The 18,112-nt window shown below is 44.8% G+C and overlaps 1 protein-coding gene across 1 annotated transcript in view; it reads left to right on the forward strand.

Annotated features, from left to right (window-relative positions):
• Positions 1-68: 68 nt before the first annotated feature.
• mdn1 (midasin AAA ATPase 1) overlaps positions 69-18,112 on the forward strand; it is a 96,477-nt gene continuing 78,433 nt past the window's right edge. The window contains exons 1-23 of the mRNA XM_047388658.1: positions 69-214; positions 1,264-1,490; positions 1,608-1,832; positions 2,757-2,864; positions 3,121-3,313; positions 3,387-3,596; positions 3,803-3,934; positions 4,050-4,153; positions 5,182-5,296; positions 5,425-5,606; positions 7,547-7,628; positions 7,766-7,861; positions 7,988-8,100; positions 8,541-8,695; positions 8,799-8,859; positions 13,824-14,035; positions 14,136-14,239; positions 14,314-14,458; positions 15,109-15,205; positions 16,208-16,321; positions 16,726-16,873; positions 16,971-17,078; positions 17,410-17,561. Coding sequence (XP_047244614.1) covers positions 119-214; positions 1,264-1,490; positions 1,608-1,832; positions 2,757-2,864; positions 3,121-3,313; positions 3,387-3,596; positions 3,803-3,934; positions 4,050-4,153; positions 5,182-5,296; positions 5,425-5,606; positions 7,547-7,628; positions 7,766-7,861; positions 7,988-8,100; positions 8,541-8,695; positions 8,799-8,859; positions 13,824-14,035; positions 14,136-14,239; positions 14,314-14,458; positions 15,109-15,205; positions 16,208-16,321; positions 16,726-16,873; positions 16,971-17,078; positions 17,410-17,561 — 3,179 coding nt within the window. The 5' untranslated portion in view covers positions 69-118. The remainder of the gene's footprint in view (positions 215-1,263; positions 1,491-1,607; positions 1,833-2,756; positions 2,865-3,120; positions 3,314-3,386; positions 3,597-3,802; positions 3,935-4,049; positions 4,154-5,181; positions 5,297-5,424; positions 5,607-7,546; positions 7,629-7,765; positions 7,862-7,987; positions 8,101-8,540; positions 8,696-8,798; positions 8,860-13,823; positions 14,036-14,135; positions 14,240-14,313; positions 14,459-15,108; positions 15,206-16,207; positions 16,322-16,725; positions 16,874-16,970; positions 17,079-17,409; positions 17,562-18,112) is intronic.

An 18,112-nucleotide genomic window follows, 5' to 3' on the forward strand; every position in this document is an offset into this window, starting at 1 on the left:
ACGTGCTGGTGTGTTGTGTTGCAGGAGCTCGTGATGACCCGCTCGTTCATTTAGTGTCTACACATTTGGGAAGCTGTTCATAACGCGACTGGGCTTGTTTTCATTAGAACCTGCTGTAATGGAAAATCTGGAAGTGAACCTGTCATCTTTGGCTGTGATATCCAGACATGTGGACAAGAGTCACAACCAGATCAGCCAGTATCTGTCCAAACAGGTGAGAAATGGGACCTATGGGAGTTATGAGGATGTGTTTGCATTTGTTTCCACTATAAATCCGAACCTGTCCCGAACCATTTACAGGGAACTATGTCTAACAAGTCATCTAAACTCACCGACCGCTTTATTAGGTACACATGGCTTTATCATGTTAGACTCTCACTTTTACCTTAAGATTTTTTAAACTCTTCGTGTCATAGATTACACAAAGTTTCAGAAATATTCCTCGGAACCTTTGGTGAACGTGAATTCGTTGCTGCACAGAGAATAATTGTCCTGTTGATTTGACCAGAGCTTTGTTACATGGTGCATTATCCTGCTGTAAGTATCCATCAGAACATGGGAACACTGGTATCAAGGACCGAGGGTATGCCAGGACAAGGCATGATGGAATCATGTTTCTTGTTGTTTACCCCAGATTCTGACCCTACGACCTGAATGTTGCAGCTGAAATCAAGACTCATCATAGCAGACAGTGTTTGTTTTGCTTGTTACAGTAAAAGTTTGGTGACCCTGGGCAAACTGTAGTTTCTGTTTTCTGTTCTTAGCTGACAGGTGGCACCAGGTCTTTTGATGCTGTAGTCTTCCTGCCTTTAAGCATATCTTGGTAGTGAACCGTTTTTTGGGCGATTGTTGAATTCTCCTCTGACCTCTAACATCAGCATGGCATTTTAAACCTAATACCTGCTGTTCTGGACATTGTCTCTTTTCAGAACACTCTTTGTAAACCGTAGAGATGGCTGGGCATTAAAACCCCAGTAGAGCAACAGTTTCTGATATAATGAGTCCAGCCTCTATGGCCCCAACAACCATGCCATGTACAAAGTCACATAAATCCTCTTCTTCCCCATTCTGATGCCCGCTTTGAGTTTCAGCAAGTCATCTTCATCAAGCTATGATGCCTAAATGCTTTGAGTTGCTGCAGTGTGATTGACTAATTTGCTGTTTGTGTTAACAAGGAACTGATCAGTGGATGCTGGTAACTATGTATGACGACATTAACCGACTCTCTTTCGTACCCCACCCCAACCTGCCCCCTCCCTGCAGATATGGAGTCAGCAGGACAGGCAGAGCATTTTGGAGTGTTTGGCTCAGCTCCTCTTGGAGAAGGATTATACTTTGCTGATTGCACGTCACGTCCGGCCTCTGATTCTTGACCTGTTGGAGCGCAACGCAGAGAAGGTCCAAGCTGGTGGCCAAATCAACCATGACCTTCATGAGCGGCTGTGTGTGGCTCTCAGTAGGCTCCTCGGCATCAGTCCTGATGCGCAAGCGTAAGTAGTCTGTAATGTCATCTGTTCACTTCACACAGCCGGGTGTGAAGCTTCCAACTGACTTGCAGTCCAACATTACGGCTTGTGCTGAATGTTTTTTCTCCTCTTTTACACAAGGTTTGCTGCGAGGTACTTCAGCAGTACCCCACCAGTGTTCCAGAGGCTGTTTTTCACCAGTGAGCAGTCATCTGCTGTCCAGTATGGCCCAAGGAGAATGAAGCTCCGTGAACTCATGGCTGCCACCCTGCGCTTCCTCCAGAGTGATTGTGCTAAGTTTCGGAGGCTGTGGGACTGGAGTCCCTGTGTTTCACAGCTACTCACCAGTGATGTCATGGTTCGAGGGTATGTAGCTGCTTGAGTCATTGACTTTGGGTGGTAACATTTTTAATAATTGGTGGAGTGTTGAGGACGCTCCTGGTAGGAATGTCAATCTAGAGCAAGTTACAGAAAACAGTGCAACCATTAAGGTTTATAAGCCTCCAAATATTATCTATTGGGCCTGTTGTAATTATAACTTCCACTTGTAAAAATTCAAAATACGTCTTTGGGGGAGCTTGACCACTACTGCTAGGACAAGTAGGTTGAAAACATAAACATAAAATGCTTTATGTAACTTAATTATCAGGCCTGCATTTCTCTTGACAAACAGGCCTATTTGGAAAATAAAAGTAAATCAAATTTGACTTAGACCACTCACCCTGGGCCCTGAACAACTGACCTGGTTGACGTCCCCCCCGCGCACACACACACCCACCTCAAACGTCAGTGGCCCTACTCGCTGACATCTGTTCAAGCATTCTGAAATCTATGCACACATAACTACATATGAATGATGAGGGACTCCTAAAGTTACATTACAAGCATACAAGTTTCGTGATCTTAACCAAATCAGGGTGTTTAGTATTGAGCTGCCACAGTGGAGGAAAGGAGAAAGACCACTGTGAAAGGTTCATGGATGTATCTATGGAAGATCTGCTGATGGTTGGTGTGACAGAGGAGGGGGCTAGGTCAAGGGTGAGATGTGCTGTGGCAGAAAGAAGAACAAAGAGCTTTACCAAGTCACAGTGATATCTAAGCAAACTAAGTCCTTTTGTAGGTAAAAAATATTAACCTTTGTGACACAAAAGCCTAAAAAATATCACAATAAGTTTCTGAGTTTGTGATGATTCTTACCATGTGATGCATTTACTATAAACTGAGCCTAAAATAATGGTTGCACAGATCCTTTCCATTTGTCCTAACTTTTGAAATCTATTTTTCCATCAGGTCCACTGCCCAGTGTTTAGCGCTTGTCTGCCACATGACTGATAATCAGAAAGCCATCTTCCTGAGAAAAGTGCTGACGAACGATGAAATCCTACACATGAAAATGAAGTATGTATAGATGTGTTTCTGCTCTATCACTGTCAGATTACTTAGTCTAGCTATTTGTTTCAGTGCATTCATTTCTATATTTGACCAAGACTGCATCAGGTTTCCCTTCACCCAGATGAAGATGGATCAACCTCATGATGGTACATTTTTTAGCTGGGCTTAGAAGTAAAGTCTTCTGCTTGTGTGTTAATTGTGAGATTGGTTTTAATCGATTCTTTCTGCACTTCTTGGTATTCTTTCTTTGATGCTGGTTCAGAGCGTTGGAGGAAAGTCAACAGATGGAGGCAGAGAAAGCTCTGGTGTTAACCAATAAGAGATCAGTGATGTGGCATCAGGAGGTGGCTCAGACGTTTACCAGGGGCCAGGTGGTATCAGAAGACCTTTCCCAAAATGTTGTAGCAGTCTGTGGTGTTGTTCTGCCCAGGATGGTTCCCCGAAAGGTGGGTCAGGTGTGTAATGCTGCCTCATAGAAATGCCCCCTTTGTGCGGTCGCTTTTAATTAATGTTGCTCTTTGCGTTTAGGTAAAGCCAACCAATCTGGTGCTGGTGGAGTCAACCTGTCAGAACCTGAGAAGACTGGCTCTGGCTGTAGCTTCCCACAAACCTGTGCTCCTCGAGGGTCCTATTGGCTGTGGGAAAACTGCTTTGGTGGAGTTTATGGCAGCCATAACTGGACATATGAAAGGTGCAGACATTCTTAAGGTCCAGCTGGGAGACCAAACTGACAGCAAGGTGGGACAAATAAAAGGTTGATTCCCAAACTTTTGTATTAACTGAAGCAGCAGTGTGCGTCTCATTTAATCTGCTACAAAGAGAGCAGGAGTTAAAGTTTCCTGTTTTCCTCAGTTTAAGCTACTTAATAAGTTGTCTGCAGTCTTTTGTCTGTGACTGCACAGTGCATTGGAATAAAAGATAGAGCAACCGTTTTGTTTTTGCAGATGCTGCTGGGAATGTACCGATGTACAGATATACCAGGAAAGTTTCTGTGGCAGCCAGGAACCCTTACACAAGCTGTTTCCAAAGGCCTCTGGATCCTTCTGGAAGACATTGACCATGCACCTTTGGATGTGGTGAGTTCAAGACGGGTTGAGAAACTATATTTTTGGTTTTGTTAAGTCTTTGTTTTAAAATAGATCGATTTAGTTCAATTTAGCACTAAAGAGTGAAACTGAATGTGCTTCTCAGATATCTGTCCTCCTGCCTTTGATGGAGAATAAAAAGCTGATGATTCCAGGACGGGAAGATTGCATTGATGTTGCTTCTGGGTTTCAGTTCTTTGCAACCCGAAGGTAAGAATAGAATCTCAGTTTTGATATTTGTTTTTGTTATTCATGTATTTGCACAACAATCAGTTTTCTGTGTCATGCCTCTCTTGTTCGGACTGTTGTCGTTAGTAAAAAGTTTAGCTCTGTGCTTGACAGTCTGGACTGATGTTAGTGCTGAAGCCTCAACAAATAGCCAGATCTTTCTAATTTGAATTCATCACACACCTGGAACGCCAGGTTGCCGGTTTCTGTGACGGGTTCTCAGAGTCCCTGAGAGAACAGTTAACCTTACATGCATGTTTTGGTCTGTGGGAGGAAGCCAGAGTTCTTAGATTACAATTTTCCACCAATAGAGCTCTCGTTCTTGTACCGGTTCGGTTTGCGTGCCTTCGAACTTTGGTGCTTTGTTGAGCACCGACGCACATTTTTGCCAGTTTTGCCGCCGTACTTGCTGCTTCTATTGTCTGCGGCTTCGACCCGCCCACTGGTGATGTTATGGTTCATGCAGAACCAAGTATTCTGTGATGTCCAATTTGAACCAGAGTTCGCGCTTTGGAACCTCTTTTTGTTGGTGGAAACACACGTCACCGGTTCAAAATCATGTTCAGGAACCGGAACGGGTACTGAACCACGTTGGTGGAAAAGGGGTAAGAGAAAAGAGAACATGTAAACTCTGTGCAGACAGAGCCCTGGTTGGGATTCATACCCGGAACCTACTTGTTGGAAGGCAACAGTTGGTAATTAGGGTAATTCTCTGTGGAGCATGCATACCTAATGAAAAGGCTCTTTTTATTGCCCGGGGTGATGACACTCAGTCAAGCCATTCAGATGAATTCCTGCTTTGATCTGGGATGTTGTCTAGGTGATGTCAGCCAAGCCCTGTGGGGTATTCAGGTAAAGGGCTCATGGTTTTCAGGGGAAATCGTTGTTTGAGCACGTGACTGAAATGACTTGAACCATTTCCATTAAAACTTGGTTTTAGTGGAAATGGTTCAAGTAATGATTGTGTCTGTTCCAATGCAGGAGTAATTGTGAGTTTTATTTATTTACAGGATGTACTGTAGTGGTGGTAACTGGCACAAACCACAGAACTCCCATGCAGCATTGCTGGACAAGTACTGGACTAAGCTGCAAATGGGCAACATGACCCAAGTGGAAATGAAGAAGGTGAGTATGGAGTAGTAGTTTGTAGTTTCTGGATTAGTAGTTTTATCACCATTTCTGCTGTAGGTGATCATTATAGTGATTCCAAAGATGTCCCCCGATCCCTTCCAGCTAAACCTGTCCCTCTCTAGGTGCTGGTTCACAAGTACCCCATGTTGACAGTGGTGTCAGACCGTCTGTTGGACATCTACTGTCAGTTGACTGGTGAGAGACACTCTGAGTTGGACACCAACACCTTGCAGACTTCCACAGAACAGCAGGATAAACCTGACGACAAAATCACATCACTGGAAGGGAGAGTTCTGTCAATGAGGTGAGGGTCTTTTCACCATCATCCTCAGCCTCCTTCCCATTCTTGTGAACCAGTGGCTCCTTCTATTTGTGCCCTCTCTGCATTTTCTACATAAATAATTTCCATCAGATCAACGTTCTGCATTAACTAGGCAGTGATGAACCCTCCTCTACAGATCATTTTGTCATATGCCTCATACATGATGAAACCACCAGGCTGTGTGTGCCGTCAGAGAATGCAGGTGGGATTATTGGACCAAAGGCTCATCACATATGTAGCCTGAAACTGACCTTAGGAACACATCAGTGGCGATTGCTCTAAGACTGCAAAGGAAGCTCAGCTTCCCCTAAAATGTCAAAAAATAAGTGATCAAATATATACTGTTGTGTGTACATGTCATTGACTAAATATGCGCTACAACACGCTCAACATTTGTTCAGAATCGGCTTCTTATCACTGGTAATGACGCGGCTTTCCTGTCACTCATTCCCTCAGCTTCACAGTGCTTTAAACATTGAGTTCAATAGCGAAGTAAAAATGCTGGGCTTTGTCCCGCCCATCGGACGCTCAGCGTCTCTGGGGCTCTATGGGGCAACCTCGGCTGCAGCGAAACGAGACGAATCATTGGATAAATGCTGGGCTTTGTCCCGCACTAAGCGTCTCAGGGGGTCTATGGGAGAGATGGCTGGCCTCGGCTAGCCTGGATGCTCAGCTTCTGCATGATGATTGGATGATCTGTCTAAGGCTGAAATCCTTTTTGATTGACAGCAAAATGAGCGAATCAGCGATCTTGAAATTGAGCTTCCCCTCCTTGAAAGACCAGCATCCGCCAATGGAACACATATGCACTCTCTTCACTAATCTGAACAAGACTTTAGAAAAGGCCTTCAGGTTTAAATAAGACGTATAGTATGTAGAATAAAATGATTACCTTCATGCCTTAGGCAGAAAATTCTAACTTCCCTAAATCTGATAAAATCATCATAAAGTCACCTCAGGCTTATCTATAAAACTGAAGCTCAGCTTCTCTGGATTTAATTAGCTTTCTGCTGCTGCAATGTTCAATAACTTATTGACTTGACTGTTCTGTGGACAATGGGATGGAGTCACCCGTTCTCCACATCACCGCTGCACTCCCTAATTTGTTAACAGCTCATTGCTTCACTCTTTTAGGTGCTTGTGATCGTCATGTATGCAGTTTCAGGTCATCGAAAGTTCATGCTGTTGAACATCACACACTTACTGTAGCTCACAGGGATCTATGGTCACATCTGTATTTGGTTTCTCTTCCACAACAGCATCCAGTTAATGGTTCATTAAAAATCTCAGATTTCAGACATTAACACGCCATTTTTACATTTACACCCTAGACATGCAGTTCTCTTTCTATACAGTCCCACAACAATGGGGGCGATGCTGATGCTCATCCATATGTGATAGTTTACTTCATGCACTACCTGAATAACATGCTTATTAGGAAGGGACTCTCACTGATTTTGTAAGTTTGGATCAATTAATCAGCCTGTGACTGATATCTGCCAACTTTCCTTTGGTCTGCTTTGACCGCTGAAGAAAAAGTCAAATGAGTTTGGATGTGTTCTAGTCCTCTAGTCCTTGAATTAGCAGGTCAGGCCCCCGGCACCTCTGAACCATCAATTATTCATACCCCTGGCAGATTTAGATTTTAATTCAAAGTTCTTTCCACCATGATGTTTTTTTCTTATATGAAATGATACAGGTTTCTCTGAAAATATAAAAAGATGTAAAAGAAGCATGAATGTTAAGGAAAAATTGTATTTACATTTAATTGAAAAATGTTATGTCCATCGATCAAAATTAATTTTATGTGTTTCACACTCTGCCAGTAGAAATGAGTCAAAAACAGTTTAATGATCTCTACTAAACTCTTATCCAGCAGCTAAATGCTAAAGCTTATTTTCTTTTCTGTTCTTGTTGATTAGGGACCTGCTGAAGTGGTGTGAGCGGATCAGCGAGAACTTCGACAGCTCTTCATCTGCCACAGCACAGCGAGTCTTTCTTGAGGTTATTATGACCATTCAGAAAAAAAAATAACCAAACAAACTTGTACATCCATATTTGCTCCAAAGAAAGTAAAACATTAGATATTTGGATACTGTCCCCAAAATCAGGGATCAAGCAAAGCTTTATTCTTTTCTCAGGCTCTTGACTGCTTCTCAGCCATGCTGTCCCTTCCTGCAAGCAGGCTGCGAATGGCTGAGATCATTGGAAGCAAGCTCAACATCTCCAAGGAGAAGGTCCTTGTTTCACAAAGATGTTTTTTTGGTTGGAGAAAATGAATCATTTTAGTTGCACAAAGCACTAATCTTAAAGAAAACAAGCAAAGATTTGGAGTTTGATTTGTATCCTCTGTTTGTGTCTAGGCGCAGCACTTCTGCCAGCTGTATCAGCCGGGCATCTCTCTGACAGAGCTGCAAGCTGCAGTGGGCAGAGCCACTCTGGCTCGAAGGCAGGCTGAGGCCGTGCAGCTGACTGTGTAAGTGGGACATCCTGAGCTCTCACCTTATTTACACCATCACTCAGCTTGTTGCTGGTTCAGCTTTCAGCCACAGATAGAACCGAGTTAGACCCCTGCTGGTAAATTGAATAAACATCAAATTGATTTGAAGCTACTGTGTTGTAAACACAGTCATCTATTGGTCCAGCTGTTCGGACCTGTCCAAATATTCCTATTGATCCTCCCCAAAAGTAAAACGGAGTAGGTGATAACCTTTGGCCTGGATACAAAATAAATAGTTTCCAATAGTATACTAATGCCAGTCAAAACATTATGACCATCCATCCAATATTGTATAGGTTGTCCTAACATTGGACTCTAATCAATCAGGATGTCGACCAATAACATCTTTGGGAAGTTGAATAAATTGCTGATAAATGTTTGACTGTGTTTTATGTGTGTTTTCTATTTGTTGACAGTCAAACCAGTAATCAGACATTTGCCCTGACACGACCCTCGGCTGTTTTGCTGGAACAGCTAGCTGTTTGTGTGGCCAAGGGAGAGCCTGTCCTCCTGGTTGGAGAGACTGGAACAGGAAAGACCTCCACTGTACAACAACTAGCCACAATCACTGGTGGGTTCTGGTTGTGTGGAGGCTCCTTTCTGGGTCCTTCTGTTCTGATTTCATGTTTTCCTTTATGCTAAGCTTCCCACTAAACCCTGCTTTTGAAACCCAGGACACAAACTCCGTGTGGTGAACATGAACCAGCAAAGTGATACAGCCGATCTTCTTGGAGGGTGAGTGACACATTAAAGGTGATTTAATATCAATACTTTGGGCAGAGTGCAAGCAAGTCGCATAGATACTATCACACCAGGTCCTAAAATGATGTTAAAACAATTTCAGCATATCACTCTTTTGGTTTTTATTTAGCCAAAAACTGAAAGTCAGAAACAGTCACTTACAGAAAACATTTCTTTTTTAAGAAAAAAAAAATTTAGAAGCTTAGAAGAATGCGTAGCTCATAAAACAAGGCCATACAAAAGCAAAATAGACTACCTTTGTTTATTTGTCATACCCAGTTCTTGTTTTTACAGATGCTGTATAATCTTTCTTGAAAAACTGTCAAAAAAAAGAAAATCTCAAATTAATGACATTCCTGCCCATAAGTTAGTTAGTTAGTTAGTTCCTTCCTTCCTTCCTTCCTTCCTTCCTTCGACAGAATGGTTAAAAACCAACAACAAAAGAATGGAATTTCTGCAGTGTTCCAATATCTAGACCTCTGTACAGTTAGATATATGGGAACGCAGAATGTAGTTCTATTTTATCACTACTGACCGCCAGAGGGTGGTGCTAAAAGTACTGAGTGTTCCCTTCGCACATGCACAGTTTGAGTAATTATACCAACAGAGTCGCACTGAAGCTATATATGCACTTCAGGCAAATGATGGCCACGACCTGTGCCCTACCTACCATGGGCGTGATCACCTGGTGGAGAATGCTGTTTGAGAATGCCAGCATGAGCTGTAGTGTCATTCCCCATGCGGTGAGGTTGGCTCGGTTGGCCCAGTTGTGCCATCAGGATGATGTTGACCTCCATCCCTCTGGGCAGGTGGCCCCCCTCAGGCGTTCAAAGCGCCGTAGTGAGACCACAGTCTCTGTGTCCACCTCCAGGAGGAAGCGGGCCAAGTCTGACCGGGACCTGGTCATGAGGGTTGATCAGTTGTCGACGGAGTTGGCAGAGATAAAGTCCTTGTTGCAGATACGTCAATCTGATGCCTCTCTTCCATTGGCTGGGCTCTCTTTTCCACCCATGCTGGATTTGTCTGCGGAGGTGGATGTTTTGTCTCTGGCTGTGTCAGCCTCTCACTTCAGAGATGAGGAGGCGCGGTCCTCCCAAGCCTCTGAGACTGGCTCATTTTCATCCCAGAGAGCAGTTGGTGAGTCCAGTGACGGCTCTATGCTGGAGTTCATGTGTATGGCCCTGACGCAGGTGCAGCTGGAACTCCTGGTGGGAGAGGTGTCTGCCTCTGGAAGTGCTTTTTTCAGGCTCCTCCTTTCGGGTTCCTACTCCCTTTTCTGTCCCTCCATCAGAGGAGTACCTGAGGGAGTTGCACGCCTGTTGGCGGGACCCAAGGGCGTTGTCACGTCTCCACAGATGGTCGGGTGTTGGCTGCCATGCACGAGTCAGTCAAGGCAGGCCTAGACAGTATGACAACGGTTGAACCTGCTGTTGCTTCACTGATTGTGTAACCAGATGAAGCCCTGCATCTGGATGTCGGGTGCTCTGTAAGCCATGCAATGCAGGTGCGTGTGCAGGACGCCATGCCACTTCCTTGGCACACCTCATGTTTGCCCTCTCTGCATCCCTTCAGGATTCTGGTGGTGCAACTGCGCCACTGCGGGCTGTTGGGCGAAGGAGCGCTGCAGGCCTTTGCGCTGATGACCGGAGAGCTTGGCCATGTTATGTCTTTTCTTGTACAAGCTCGTTGACAGGTCTGGCTGGCGCAGTCTCCTCTGACTGAAGCATGCTGTCGGACCCTCAGGGGTGTCCCAGTTGTGCTGGGAGAGTTGTTCGGGTCAGAGGCGCTGGAGCGAACTGTTGAGGTGCTCAGACTAGCCAGCAGCTTTCTGGCCTTTCTATGCCTCCCCTTGTCTTCAGTGTTTGAGGATTCCTTCTGCTGGCCCCAGTGTTCGGCCGCAGTTCAGTTTCTGGGCTGCTCATACTGTGGATCCGTGTGTGGTTGCCACTTTAACCCACGGTTACAGGCTACAGTTCCGACAGCGGCCCCACTTTTTACGTTGGGTCAAAAATGACCGTTATCACCAACCTGGTGAAATCCAAAGCACTGGACCAGGAGCTTTCTGCCCTCCTGTCCAAGGGTGCAATCAAGGCTGTAGACCTTCTGCGGCAACACAGGGGCTACTATTCGATGTACTTTGTCGTACCAAAGAAAACAGGCGGTTTTCACCTCATTTTAGGCCTAAGGGGACTCGATCAGTACCTGAGGGTGCTTCCCTTCCACATGCTGCCGACATCGGAGGTTCTTCATGCCGTTGCGAGGGGAGACTATTTTAACTTAATAGATCTGACTGACGCCTGCTTTCATGTGCCTACCGGGCAGAACATTGCCACTTTCTCAGGTTTGCATATCAGTGTTGGCATTGGCATTTCCAGGTGCTCCCATTTGGCCTCTTCCTGTCCCCGAGGGTGTTTACTTTGCTGCTCATGAAAGCGGCCCTTTCTCCTTTGCAGGCCTCTGGAGTCAGGGTTCTTCCATACTTGGATGACTGGCTTCTTTGCGCCCCCTCTTGGGCAGGTGTCTCTCGAGATATGTGCCGCCTTCTTGCTCATATATCGCATTTGGCGAAGAGTTGCCTGGTTTCGTCCCAGAAGACCATTTTCTCGGGATGCTCTTGGACTTGACTACCATGAGGGCTCGTCCATCTGTTTTCAGGGTGGCCGACATACTCCAGTTGGCCAGTTGATTCAGGCTGGGCAGTTGGTTTCCCTACATCACCTTCCTGCAGCTGCTAGGCAAAATGACGGGACTTATTTGTCCAGGAGTGTCCCTATGGAGTTAGTGGTGTGTCACAGGGAGGTGGCTACAACAGATGCCAGCCCCACAGGCTGGGGCGCTGTGTGGCAACACAGAGCGGTTCAAGGTCTAAGGCGTCAACGGGAGCACTCCGAACACATAAACATGCTGGACCTGCGTGCTATACACATGGCCCTCAGGTGCTTTCTGCCCCACCTACAGGGACAGCATGTGCTAGTTCGAATAGACAACACCTCTGTTGTTCACCACATCAACCATCAGGGAGGCACCAGAACGGCGCGACTTTTGAAGGTGTCCAGGGATCTTCTGATATGGGCCTCTCCTCTTCTGTCCACCCTAGGGGCAATGTATTTCCTCGGGGAGCACAATCAGGTCGCAGACTCTCTCTCTCGGCCCCTGCTCCGGGAGGGGGAGGTCCCTTCACTGCGATGTGGTGCACATGATCTTGAGCCTCTTTGGTCAGGTGGAGGTGGATCTGTTCGCTACAGAGTCGACTCATTGCCCCCTGGGGGCGTCAGGCACTATGGGCCAGGACGCGCTAGCTCATCCCTGCCCTCGGGTTCTCCTTTACGTTTACTCCTGTAAAAGCGTATGTTTGGCCTACTCTCTGGGGGGTTCTCGGATAGGGCCACAGGTTGTTGCTGGCGGCTCCGTTATGGCAAGTGGTTCCCACTGCTTCGGAATATGTGTTATGGCATCCCATGGTGTCTTCCAACCAGGAGGGATCTGCTGTCTCAGTTGGGGGATGGATATGGTATCCTGACCCTCAACGTCTTTAGCTGTGGGCATGGCCACTGGGAGGCTGACAGGGTGTTCGGACCCTGTCAGGCACACCATATTGAGTCCTAGGGCACCCTCCACTCGTCAGCAATATGACTACAGATGGCATCTTTTTTCTCAGTGGTGTTCTGCCCGCAATGACAATCCGTTTTTTTGTCTGGTGCCCACTATTCTGGAGTTTCTCCAGTCTCTGCTTCAACTCTTAAGGTATTTGTTGCTGCAATTTAATGTCATCATGCATCTGTTGATGGCCGAATGGCGGGGATCCATGATCTGGTCTCTCTTTTTCTGCGCGGTGTGCATAGGTTGCTCCCGCTGCTGGTTTGGGGAGTTCCTGATTGGGATCTCCCCTTGTTCTCAAAGCTCTGTGCTGTTCCCCTTTCGAGCCTTTGGTGCAAGCGGACCTCAAGTGGCTCTCATATAAGAGTGCCTTTTTGTTGGTTGCTGATTTAGCCCAGAGGGTCTGCTAGCTGCATCCTCTTTCTGTCAGTCCCTCATGTCTCCGATGGGGTTCGAATGGTTCTGGTGTTGCCTTGTGGCCTAATGCTGCGTTTGTGCCCAAGGTATTGTCTTGTTCTCACTGTAACCAGCCATTGAGGTTGGCTCGGTCTCAGCCTCAGTCCGGTGAAACTGAGGATGGGTCCGAGTTACTGTGCCCAGTACAGGCGCTGGAGGCATATGTTGTGGCCACTGCAGGTGTGAGATGCTCAGACCAGCTTTTCCTGTGCTGTGGCGGTCCTAGGCTGGGTTGTCCTCTTTCTACACAACGCCTCTCCCACTGGATTGTGGATGTCATCTGCCACACTTACAGTGCAGGATGTCGTCTGCTGCCGGTTGGTGTGAAGGCCCACTCCACCAGGAGCATCTCTGCTTCCTGGGCTGCTATAAGGGGGGTTCTGCTGGAGGCCATATGTGCAGCTGCATCATGGGCTTCCCCAAGCAATTTCGCCAGGTTCTACAACGTCAATGTGGCCGCCCCTCATCCCCTGGACCAAGTTCTTTTGCGAGGCTCCGCTAGGCCTTCTCAGTCAGGTATGTGCTCAGGATTCCTCGTGACATGGTTGGTATAAGTCATTCAGTGCTTTCAGCACCGCCCTCTGGTGTTCAGTAGGGATGAAATAGAACAAACGTTACCTGTGCAACTACGGTTCTATGAATCCCGGATGACCGCCAGAGATGTCCTGTCACTCAGAATCCTTGCTTCCGCAAGAAGATTCTGTAGGAACAGAGCCTCTGATGATGTCAGCATATATAGCTTCTGAGTGCTCATTCAGTGTGTCACAAGTATGACTCTGGTAAAATTAGAGAACATTCAGTGCTTTCAGCGCCGCCCTCTGGCGGTCATTCGGGATTCATAGAACCGTAGTTACATATGAAACGTTCGTTGTATCATTTTGTTTTGGAACCATTGTCTTTTTAAGGTACAAGCCAGTGGATCACAGGCAAATTTTGCTGCCTTTACGGGAGGCTTTTGAAGAACTGTTCTCCCAGACATACTCAAGGAAGCAGAACCTGACTTTCCTGGGCCACGTGCAGACCTGCTTTCGGGAGAAGCGCTGGCAGGATCTGGTTCGACTCATGGACCATGTCTGCAAGTCCACTCTAGCTAAAGAGCTACAAGAAAGACCAGAAGGTAGAGCACCAGAGAGCGGAGATAGTGGAAAAAGTTTAAATGGGGATTTCTGTAGTTTAGTAAAATGCTGATATTCTTATATTCTCTCTTGTTTGTGCAGATTCCTCAATGTTGCAGCAGTGGGAGGCACTGGCGTCAAAACTAAGTCAGACCCAACAGCAGATCCGAGTTTGTGAAACAGCCATGGTGTTTGCTTTTGTGGAGGTACTGCTTATTATAACACACAACACATTCTTGCATTGACAGTGTTGCAGCACTTACCTGTTAGTATTCTGTAGGGATCTTTAGCTCAGGCAGTGAAGAAGGGCCACTGGATCCTGATGGATGAGATCAACCTGGCAGCAGCAGAGACCCTTGAGTGTCTGAGTGGGCTGCTGGAGGGCAGCGCTGGTTCTCTGGTGTTGCTTGATCGTGGAGACACTGGTGAGGTTGTTGTTGCTCCCAGGACAGGGTTCTAGCAGGGTTTCATGGAATCAGTTGGACTTTATCTACAAAGTACTCACCAAATCCAAACATAAGCTGAGCCACAAAGTCAGATTTTATTTCTAGAACACATTTAAAATGGCAATAGTTGAGCAAAGTATAGGTATAAAATCAGCAGTAGTGGACACAGTTAAGCCAGGGCAGACAGGCCAGTACAGGTGTGATCTGATCAGAAGGCATACAGCAATATTTCATACAGCTTACAGCTGAATAGCATGGCAGTGTTTAGTAATCCAATCCATATTTTTTTTTATGTCCAGTGATGCAATGTAGGTATTCATTTTACTGGGGAGTCTTGGCTGAAAAATGCTCTTCTTTGCCACAGAGAAGAACATACAATAACTGTCCAGTACTCACTTTGTTCAGTGAAAAGAATAGAAAGCTGCTCCGGGTTGTGGTTCTCAGATCTGAGTCAACCCTCCTATTAATGGGCTACATAAATGTGGATAAAGTGGGTTCAGCTTCTAAATGCTTTACCAGAATATGTAAAACAACAATTGAAGTGACTATTAATAATATGCTAAATTCTATACATAGTTATTTCTGTTTACGATTGTCAATTTTGTCACTATTACTTTTACTTATTATAGAGCCTCTGGTTCGCCACCCAGACTTCCGCCTCTTTGCATGTATGAACCCAGCTACTGATGTTGGGAAAAGGAACCTACCTTTGGGTCTCAGGAACAGGTAAGCTTGTGCTAAGGTGAAAGCAAACTATTTCTTTTGATGTGAGCGTTAAAGGTGGTTATTATTTTTTGGATTATAGCAAGGGGGTTCTGTTAGATGGCTGTGAGCCATTCAAATCTGTTCTGCAGTAGATGACTCTCTTGGCATCTCCATTTAGTCCGTTCCAGATCAGTTTAACGCAGTAGGCTAAATCTAAAGGGTAGTCCGAGATGGACCAAGACCGAAGTGGACTTTTACCATCCTAAAACAACTCCAAACTCAAACATCATAGCAGTTCATGGGAATTATGTTTTATGAACTTTGAACCATTATCATGCATTTGGTGGATATTTACACAGAAGGAGATAATTGGTTAGAGGTAGGTGGGAGTGGGAGCCCATGTGCAACGATTGATCTTTCCATGTGAAACACTTACTCAGAAAATGTGAAGCATTTTCAGTCAGTGCAGCGGGCTGAGATAAAGGTGAAGCAGCGTAAAAACAGAACACATATTAGAATTGTTTAAGTGAACATAGTTTCATTGATTTATTACTCTGTGATAGGGGATTTGTTTCTGTGCCAGCAGTGGCAAATAACATGTTCTGTAAATTACAATTATTACTTTGATTATAACTACACAATACATCATGAATACACAAATGGTCAAAATTGTTGGTACCCCTCGGTTAATGAAAGAAAAACCCACAATGGTCACAGAAATAACTTGAATCTGACAAAAGTAATAATAAATACAAATTCTATGAAAATGAACAAATGAAAGTCAGACATTGGTTTTCAAACATGCTTCAACAGAATTATTTTAAATAATAAACTCACGAAACAGGCCTGGACAAAAATGATGGTACCCCTAGAAAAGACTAAAAATAATGTGACCAATCGGACATGTTAAATGAAGGTGTGCCCATTAATTAGCATCAAAGGTGTCTACATTCTTGTAATCAGTCAGTGCTGTATAACTGAGTAGTTAGAAGGTAAAACTGTTTGTCTTTGGGAATCTTCCAGATTTACTGAGCTCTATGTGCATGAGCTGGAGAATGAGGGGTGCCTGAGGATCCTTGTTTCAGACTACCTCAAGTGCTTGAACCCACAGAAGAGTATCATCAGTGGCATCATAAGGTCAGCCATAACATGTTATTACAATCAGTTAGTTTAAATGTCTGTACAGAGGGGATTATTGGGATATATATTATTGTGTAACTTATGATTTTACCGTTTTTTATCTGTCAGTCTCACAAACCAGTGACTTCCAGAATGAATGTATTGTTATCAATCAAATGGCACTCTTGGAAAGTTAAAAAAACCACAAAATGATCTAATTACAGTTTGTTTTAAACACAACATGGTTTAAAAACCCTAAGTAATAATAATTGTCAAGCACCCTTAAAATGAATAGATTTCCTCTGCACCTGTTTTCTCTACTATCCAGCTGTTCTCACTACATGTATCTACTGGAGCATAATCTGCTTTGAATTTATATTACTTGTATGACTTATGACTGAATTATTGTGGTTGTGTTTTAGTTTTTATCTGGCAGCACGAAAGGAGGCATCTTCGCACCTGGTGGATGGGACTGGCCACAGACCTCACTACAGCCTCCGTACTCTGTGCAGAGCGTTGAGTTATGCAGCAGCAAACCCCTGCCACAGCGTCCAGCGCTCACTCTATGAGGTAATAAGGCAGACATAATGAGGGGACGTTTTATTTTCCTTTAAGCTGGTAAAGGTGGGACTTTGTTGTGGTGACATTCCATCCATGTCTTCATAAGGGCTTCTGCATGAGCTTCCTCACTCAGCTAGACAGGAGCTCCCACCCTCTGGTCCAGAAGCTGGTGTGTCAACACATTCTAAGCGGAAACACCAAATGTCTGAAACAAGTAAGACTAAAACCATGAAAACTTTACGCATTTAGTGTTTATATTTAATATTATCTTCTCAGTCTTCTATGACATGCATGATGACAAGGTTAAGTAATATTAGGTCCTGATTACTGTTATAAATACCATTTGGAATTTCTTACTAAGAAATATAGAAAATAATTGTGGTGTTTCAATTAATCTTTATAAATCATTATAATATTGTAGTAGATTCATAGAACTAAATTATTAACTCTGCTGAAGTGCAGACCAGTATAAACGTTTCCTAATTGGCAGGACTGTAACTTTTAGATTTGAAATATCGTAAAGGTGCTGTTGTGTTTTTCTACAGCCCATCCCAGCTCCACCAGGCCGGACCTGTGTGGAGATAGAAGACTACTGGGTGCCACAAGGGGAAATGGAACCGGCTCTGGATCCCAGCTACATCCTCACTGCTTCAGTGAAACTCAACCTTCGGGACCTTGCCAGAGTGGTATCTGCAGGGTAGGATGACTCTGACCCAGCCTGACTCTGTTCACAAATGCCCCTGAAAATCAATAGGATAGATTCTCAGGTTACCTCAGATAATCTTTGCTCTGTGGAAAGGAGGCAAATAGAAAAACCTGTTAAATATAGTTCTCTCTACCATTAGTCTTACTCTGGCTCTGTCACTTTCACAGGCTTGTCTATGTGGGGATATGAGGAACATAAGGTTAATATGACATGTGGTGGAGATATAACACTTTCATTTAGCTGCTAGGATAACCTCTCAGTATGGTTAAACAGATAAATGAGGGTGTTGATCTTTTTCATTTGTGGCACTAAAAGAAAACAAATGTTCCAATTTCCTTCATCTAGCACCGACTGCAGCAATCCGCTCAGAACTTTACCTCCACTCATCATGGACATTGATTGCAGTGTTTTGGGCTCGTCATGATTTATTTATTGATTTATTGAGTGGATGTACTGTTTGAGGTTCACTTCATACGCTTTCATTACAACAACCCTGTACACTCAGCTAATGACTAATCAATACTATCCCTTGCCATTACCCC

This window comes from Girardinichthys multiradiatus, chromosome 15, assembly GCF_021462225.1.
Source record: "Girardinichthys multiradiatus isolate DD_20200921_A chromosome 15, DD_fGirMul_XY1, whole genome shotgun sequence".
Lineage (NCBI taxonomy): Eukaryota > Metazoa > Chordata > Actinopteri > Cyprinodontiformes > Goodeidae > Girardinichthys > Girardinichthys multiradiatus.